General features: G+C 38.3%; 1 protein-coding gene across 1 annotated transcript in view; it reads right to left on the bottom strand.

The window, feature by feature from the left end:
• Positions 1 to 8904, bottom strand: part of MCTP1 (multiple C2 and transmembrane domain containing 1) — a gene marked incomplete at its 5' end in the record, with an annotated part of 508994 nt that overhangs the window by 234679 nt on the left and 265411 nt on the right. Inside the window, one exon of the mRNA XM_080804324.1 lies at positions 1468 to 1610. Within this exon, the coding sequence (XP_080660450.1) occupies positions 1468 to 1610 (143 nt within the window). The remainder of the gene's footprint in view (positions 1 to 1467; positions 1611 to 8904) is intronic.

The following is an 8904-nucleotide window of genomic DNA, read 5'->3' as shown; positions in this document are numbered from 1 at the left end:
GTTTAACCCACTGAGCCACCCAGGTGCCCCTAACACCTGCTTTCTTTCCTCTCCTGTCCATCGTCCCCGTGGCTGTAGCTGCTCTAACTCATCTCTTCCAAACCTCCCTGGAAATAAAATTTCCTTTACATCCCACTTGTCTTTTTTTTTTTCCCAATTCCTTTTTCATCTTCTATCTCAGTTCTTTATTATGAAGTTATTTTCTTTTATCTCATGCACATATTTCTTTCTCTCTGGAAGTGGGGAGCAGGGAAAAAAAATCTCCAACCCAGAAGAGCTCCCCTTTGGTGGGAGGAGAGTTGGCTTGAATATTCCCACATTCATAATTCTTATGCCATCATACATCACATATTAAAAGATAGTTCATGGATTCTATTTAATTGATTTTCTTTAGCCAATGTCCTCTTGAGACTATTTTTATGCAAATACAGATCTATTTCCCTATAGTGACTTCTAGAAACTTATCAACTCTGTACCTAGGAAATTCTCTTTTCATCAATCTTATACTGTTTTGGTATGATTTTTTTTTTTTTTTTAAGACCAGTCAAGTGCAGTAGTGAGAAGGGGGAAAGAGTGGAATAAGGAGTTCATTCTGTAACTATGAACAATCAATTGAGATAACTCACTACCTTTGGGCCAGCCAGTTCTGCTATGATTTTAATAAAAATTTGATTATTACTTTTTCTTTCTGTGGAAAAGAGAAACATCTGGAGGCACTATAAATGAAGAGTGGAGGGGAAGGAGGATGAGTAGAGACTGCTTAATTATAAGAGATTTTTGGTTCATGTGCCAGTTGTGATGATACAGAAAAAAGAAGGAGGCGTGTGGTTTTTATGGTAAAAGTAGAAAAAAGTTTAGGCACTGAATGGATAGTCAGACAATAGGAGCATCTGTGGAGATATGAATTAGATACAGAAAAAAGTATCTAGAAATACGGGTTAAAGAGAATTTAGATTGGGAAATAAAACAAGGTTTTACAGTTGCAATGATCTCCTTAAGTACTTCTCTTTTTAAAAAAAACTACATCAAATGAGAAGAGAGACTTTTTCTCCCTTCATTTTTGGTAATATAACAGAGACAGGAAATCCACCCCCCACTTTTACCTGTAGCCTCCTCATTTTCCAAGGAAAATATTAATTTTTGCAACCAGTAATGGCAGAATCCTGACAGAATTCTTGAACAGCGTATTTCACGGAGACTTGTTTTAGAGAGCACTAAGTCAGTTAACAGGAGAAGACAGACTTCATAATCCTCCTAAATGACCAGCAATAGAAGTGTGCCGAAGAGAAATGCTCCCGAGCTTCCCCTCCCCTTGGTCTCCTCTCTGTCACACCATCCACCAACTAGAGTTGTGCACAACAGAATTTATCTCTGGTCAAAAATCTCATGAGACAGGGAGACATGATAGAAAACCACTAAACAGGGCATCTTAGGTCATTGCATTAGAGGAAAACATAACTGGCTCACCTTGATATACAAAGGTTCCCTCAGATGTTCAACAAAAATGCAGGCTTTCTCCTCCCACACAGGATTGAGGTTCTTGTGTATTATTTTACTTCTAAAAACTTCTTTTCCTCCAATTTTAAACTTCACGTATGGATCACTTGTCCCTGTTAAAGAGAGAGATTGATTCATGTTAGTCACAGTATTTGCTGGGAAGCAAGATAATAGCTCATTTAAACAACAGGAAGTATTTAAAGGAATCAAAATCAAATAAAGCTTATCACATGGGAAAATAAAAGTTAAGTGTTTTTTCCCAAAATTTTCCTTAAATTTTAAAGTGACTGTAAATATTAATAATAATCATTATATCTAAGTGATAATAATAGTAATCATTATTATTGTATCTGCTGATCTTAATACGGTAACTCTGTCCCAGTATTTAAAAACCTCTATTGCATACTGCATATGTAAATTTAATTCATATTATAAATGATAGAGATTAATCTGACATTTCTCTTGGTATCATCCAGTCAACTATAAAAAGATGATCCATGATCTCGACGGGCTTTCATTTCATCCTTGGTCCCATACTCTCTCTAGTTGAGAATTTGCAATTTTAGAACTCGAGGAAAGGATGGAGGTCTCAGAGGAAGGCATGAGGGGAAGGGGATAACTATTTACTAAGTAATCTGCAAACTTCATATTATCCCTTCATACCTCCCAAGCTCCTTATGATGATAAAGAAAATCAGAGCTGTCAAGTAAGTTGCTCACGATACACAGCTCACAGGAGATGCAGTTCAAATGCCAACCAAGCTTGTCTGACTCTAACTCTAACTTTTCTACTGCACCTGCAAGGGGGAAGGCCTTTGTCATACTTCCATAGATACCACATCATTTCTCCTTGTGTCTGACGAATGAGGCCAATTGATCTAATGAGTGCATGCTATTATTAACGATTCCTAGAGAAGGTGAATCAGAGACATCCCCAAGTAAGTCATCCCAGTGTGGCAACATTCATCCCCAGGAAATAATTCTTTATACAATGCCTGACTCCCTTATAATAAGATTTTGTTGGGGCACCTGGGTGGTTCAGTTGGTTAAGCATCTGCCTTCAGCTCAGGTCATGATCCTAGGGTCCTAGGATCTAGCCCCGCATCCGTCTCCTGGCTCAGTGGGGAGCCTGCTTGTCCCTCTGCCCCCCACTCATGCTCTCTCTCTCTCATAAATAAATAAAATCTTTAAAAAAAGATTTTGTTTAATTCTTTCTTTGCTGTCTAAACTGAAGCTATGGATGATAACTACGGTCAGTGTGAGTTAAAGAAGAATGTGAGTGGAGGTCTATAAACTGTAAAGCATGATATAAATGTTAGGCATTACAATTATGACGCTGATATACTTAAGCTCTCTATTCATATCACTTCTCAACACTCCACTCACTGTCCTGACACAGAGATATCGACGCAACGTACAAGGACTGCCATATAGGATCTTGTTTTTCTTATTTAATCTTTTGGGGGCTCTGTCAAAACCCTCCACACTTCTGAAGTAAACATAATACCTTGCTCTTTGTATGGCTACATCTGGGTATATTAAAATAACGATGCCAGTTTCTCATTGTGAAACTCCCATCTTGAATGTTTGATTTTATCATCATGGTACAAACTTTAAAATTTTTATAAATATAAATAGAGGCTATTATATGGTTGTCCATTATAATGAATACATTCTTTTGGGAGCAGCAGTGCAATGGAAATGTTAAAAATTACTGTTTTTAACACAGTGGTTCCCAGCTATGGGCTGAGGACCCTGGGCATTGAGGGTTTTATAGCACAAATCTGGAGGTTATTAAAATCCATGTACCTATTTGAAATTTCTCAGTCATGCCCTAGATCAAGTTTTCTCTTTGATTTTGAAATTCATCTATGTAACTATTACCAATGGCTAAAATGTAATCTCCATAATATCAGAGCCATTTGGGTCATCTTTTTAAAAAAATATCTCCAGCACTTAGTACAGAATCAGACATATCATTGGTCCTCAATAAACATCTGGTGAATAATTGGATACATTAATGACTTATTAGCGTGGGTGGCAGACCTCTGTTCCTGCTGACTTTTGTTCCCCCCACGTGGATATCTATAGACATTCCAGCGTCCACAATGTCCAAAACTTAAGTTTCAATCCTCTTTCTTGCTAAGCCTGCTCCTCCCTCGGGTTTTGTCACATCAGTCAATGAATGACTTCAACATCTGACAGTTGCTCATGCATGACACCTGGAAAGTGCTCTCAAAACTTTCTTCTTCTCCATGCGTTGCTCACAGGACACCATTAAGTCTGATAAATTCCGAAATACACCTTATCCATCTTCTCTGTCTCCAACCTAGTTAAGCCTCCATGATTTCTTTGCCGTTCTACTCTAATAATAGCCTCCTAATTGGGCTCTCCACATCTTCTGTGTCCTCCTCCATTAATTCACTATATGGCAGACAGACTGACCTTTTAAAAATGCAAATTTAATCTTCCCCCTTCTTTGCTTAACACATCTCAACAGCTTTCAACTACATCTACAAGAAAATTCAAACCCTGTAACTTGGCAAACAGGACCTGCCATTTCTCCAATGCCAGGTTTGGCCCCTTGGCATGTTCCAGCTAGCCTGTTACTGGAAGTTATTTTCCACTTCCAGTTTTTGCACGTTCTAGCTGGACTCTCTGCTTGAAAAGTCCCTCCCTCCCATTCTCTTCCCCTTTTGCCTGGCTGACATTTTATTATCCTCCTGGTCTTAGTTTAAATATAATTTGCTCAGGGATGCCCTTCTTAACCTCCCAATTTGAATTAGGTCTCATCATTACTTCCTCTTGGCATTTGCTCTTTGCTTAGTACCACTAATCATCACGTTACTTACAGGTTGATTTGTATGTCTACCTGTTTATTGTGTGAATTTCCCCACTGGCTATGACCCCCATTAAGGCCAAGTGTCTGGAGTGGAGGAGGCACTCGGAAAGTATTTGTTAAATAGATGAGTCAATGAACGACTACAGAGTTTATAGTGTACAGAGTACTGTTAAATGCATCCTCTGAGATATTGATAAGGGCATACCCGATCAACCTATATTGAAAGTGAGAAAAAAATATGAGATTCAGTGTGACTTGCCACAAATCACATGACAAATAAGCCAGGAAAGTAACAGGATAGAAGCAAACTTAGCAGTTTTGGAGTGGAGCCTTTTGGGTTTTTCACATGTAGTATCATATCATCCGCAAAGAGTGATAGTTTGACTTCTTCTTTGCTGATTTGGATGCCTTTAATTTCTTTTTGTTGTCTGATTGCTGAGGCTAGGACTTCTAGTACTATGTTGAACAGCAGTGGTGATAACGGACATCCTTGCCATGTTCCTGACCTTAGCAGAAAAGCTTTCAGTTTTTCTCCATTGAGAATGATATTTGCAGTGGGTTTTTCATAGATGGCTTTGATAATATTGAGGTATGTGCCCTCTATCCCTACACTTTGAAGAGTTTTAATCAGGAAGGGATGCTGCACTTTGTCAAATGTTTTTTCAGCATCTATTGAGAGTATCATATCGTTCTTATTCTTATTCTTTCTTTTATTAATGTATTGTATCACATTGATGGATTTGCGGATGTTGAACCAACCTTGCAGCCCTGGAATAAATCCCACTTGGTCGTGGTGAATAATCCTTTTAATGTACTGTTAGATCCTATTGGCCAGTATTTTGGTGAGAATTTTCGCATCTGTGTTCTTCAAGGATATTGGTCTGTAAAACTGCTAGAACTTGTACAGGAATTCAGTAAAGTGTCAGGATATAAAGTCAATGCACAGAAATCAGTTGCATTTCTTTACACTAACAAACAAGACAGAAGAAAGAGAAATTGAGGAGTCAGTCCCATTTACAATTGCACCCAAAACCACAAGATACCTAGGAATAAATCTAACCAAAGAGGCAAAGAATCTATGCTCAGAAAACTATAAAGTACTCATGAAAGAAATTGAGGAAGACACAAAGAAATGGAAAAATGTTCCATGCTCATGGATTAGAAGAACAAATATTGTGAAAATGTCTATTCTACCTAAAGCAATCTATGCATTTAATGCAATCCATATCAAAATCCCATCCATTTTTTTCAAAGAAATAGAACAAATAATCCTAAAATTTATATGGAACCAGAAAAGACCTTGAATAGCGAAAAGAATATTGAAAAAGAAAGCCAAAGTCGGTGGCATCACAATTCCAGACTTCAAGCTCTATTACAAAGCTGTCATCATCAAGACAGTATGGTACTGGCATAAAAACAGACATATAGATCAATGGAACAGAATAGAGAGCCCAGAAATAGACCCTCAACTCTATGGTCAACTAATCTTCGACAGAGGAAGGAATGTCCAATGGAAAAATGACAGCCTCTTCAACAAATGGTGCTGGGAAAATTGGACAGCCACATGCAGAAAAATGAAATTGGACTATTTCCTTACACCACACATGAAAATAGACTCAAAATGGATGAAGGACCTCAATGTGAGAAAGGAATCCATCAAAATCCTTGAGGAGAATGCAGGCAGCAACCTCTTTGACCTCAACCACAGCAACTTCTTCCTAGGAACATCGCCAAAGGCAACAGAAGCAAGGGCAAAAATGAACTATTGGGATTTCATCAATATCAAAGATTTTGCACAGCAAAGGAAACAGTTAACAAGACCAAAAGACAACTGACAGAATGGGAGAAGATATTTGCAAACGACATATCAGATAAAGGGCTAATATCCAAAATCTATAAAGAGCTTAGCAAACTCAACACCCAGAGAACAAATAATCCAATCAAGAAATGGGCAGAGGACATGAACAGACATTTCTGCAAAGAAGACATCCAGATGGCCAACAGACACATGAAAAAATGCTCCACATCACTCGGCATCAGGGAAATACAAATCAAAACTACAATGAGATTGCACCTCACACCAGTCAGAATGGCTAAAATTAACAAGTCAGGAAATGACAGATGCTGGCGAGGATGCGGAGAGAGGGGAACCCTCCTACACTGTTGGTGGGAATGCAAGCTGGTGCAACCACTCTGGAAAACAGTGTGGAGTTTCCTCAAAAAACTGAAAATAGAGCTACCCTATGACCCAGCGATTGCACTACTGGGTATATATCCTAAAGATACAAATGTGGTGCTCCAAAGGGGCACATGCACCTGAATGTTTATAGCAGCAATGTCCACAATAGCCAAACTATGGAAAGAACCTAGATGTCCATCCACAGATGAATGGATAAAGAAGATGTAGTATATATACACAATGGAATACTATGCAGCCATCAAAAGACATGAGATCTTGCCATTTGTGACGACGTAGATGGAACTAGAGGGTATTATGCTTAGCGAAATAAGTCAATCGGAGAAAGACAACTATCATATGATCTCTTTGATATGAGGAAGTGGAGATGCAATGTGGGGGGGTTGGGGGGAGGTAGGAAAAGAAAAAATGAAAGAAGATGGGATCGGGAAGGAGACAAACCATAAAAGACCCAATCTCAAAAAACAGACTGAGGGTTGCTGGGGGGAGGGGGGATGGGAGAGGGTGGTGGGGATATGGACATTGGGGAGGGTATGGGCTATGATGAGTGCTGTGAAAGGTGTAAACTTGGAGATTCACAGACCTGTACCCCTGGGGATAAAAATACATTATATGTTTATTAAAATAAATAAATTAATTAAAAAACAAAAAAGAAGCAAACTTAGACTTTCAGACTCCAGATGCAATGTTCCTTCTACTTAGCTTTGAGGAAGCCCAAACTTCCATATTTTCCCACTTGTACTCTAAAATACCATCAGAGAATTATCATGGAAAGATGTTGAATAATCAGTAAATACTGTAAATAATACTAGTATGAACAAGTAGCCTCCTCTGATCTCTAGAACACTCACACTCATTATCTGTCTAACCACCCTATGTCTCTGTGAGTCTCCTATTGTCTCCATTTTATAGATGAGGAAACCAGGACAGGTGTTTATTCTAAGTCAGATGAGAAGTCACATCTGGAGACAAGTCCGGTTAGTGCTTTTTCTGGCACGTCATCAAGGAACACTTGTTTCAGGATGCAACAATGCTCAATTTCTGTTGTTCAAAAAGAATAACTCTTTTGCAAGAAAAGTGATTTCAAGAAACTTGGCCTTGTGTCTCTAAATAGTGTCTCACTCCATTTGGTTTAGCTATTCTGTAAAAGGACAAAACTTCTAGTAATTCAGCACAGAAGCCCATACATACAAATGCAAATACTTTTGAGAAGCAGTCTGGCTCTTTCTTGCTCCTTCCCAGAAATATTTTCTTCACCTGCTCTATGAGCTAACTGTCAAAATTCCCTCTGAGTTAGATACACCCAGGTCCCAGAATCCTGCTGAGTGGTTCTAAGGGCTCAGTGATAGACCTTAAATCACAAAAAGAAACCTAGACCACTCGAGCTAACACGTGCTGAACTCTTACCACCACCTAACAAGCCTGAGAGATGACTTCTGGTGCTATCTTGAGGTGATGGTTGCAGAAACTACAGCAACAGGTTGAGCAAATTTTCCAAAGTCACACAGTGAGGATGTTGGGGCTTAAATTAATTGCTACACTAGGTGCTCTCTCTTGAAAAGAAAAGAACAGAAAAGGGGGGAAAAAAAAGAAAAGAGAAGATGCACTCAAGAAAAATATGCCCCATGGTCAAAGAATCTGGAAAATGCTGAATGTCATAACCCTTCTTGGACAATCATGGTGTATACTCACTTATTTAAAGGTGATAGAAAATGAACCTATTTAATTTTGTTCTAAACCAGTGTTTTCTGAATATGATTGGCCACAGAATTCCTTAAATTCATGGGTTAGTGCTTTGTTGCAATATTGCATTCAACCACAAGATGGCACTAGCACTTATCAAATTGTGAGGTCTGTGGTTCTGTTCAAAATGAGGGCCTCTCTACTACGCACACACTTTGTGGTTTTCAAGCATTTTTTAAGCCACCTGTGCTTTGCTGTTATTAGCTGGGCCAGGACGCTCATTAAAACATTTTCTATGGCACTAAAGAAATGAAAACAGGGAAACTAAGTATGGGAGAAGAAAGTAAGATGTGTTAGCCCTAAAATAAAATTCTGGTTTTATTGTTATTAACGTCATATTCAAGAGCAAACTTCTTCACAGGTGCACTTTATCAGATAGTGTTACCTTCAGAATTTATTTTTCAACATTAATCCTCTTATTTTATAATTATAAATTCTATGCTTTAAAAATTGAAGAGTATTCTAGATGTAGGGATTAGTAATTGTTTCTGAACCTTAGAATCAAATTGTTTCAAAAAGATGATTTAGATGGTATGTAAGATGTTTTCTCAGGTAGTAAAGGAACACAGTGCAATATTTTCTTTCTTTCTTTCTTTCTTTTTTTTTTTTGGAGTCAGGTCCCTGAT

The sequence above is a fragment of the Martes martes genome, assembly GCF_963455335.1.
Source record: "Martes martes genome assembly, chromosome: 5".
NCBI lineage: Eukaryota > Metazoa > Chordata > Mammalia > Carnivora > Mustelidae > Martes > Martes martes.
Note: the sequence above shows the minus strand (reverse complement) of the source record. Positions and strands in the feature narration are given on the sequence as shown.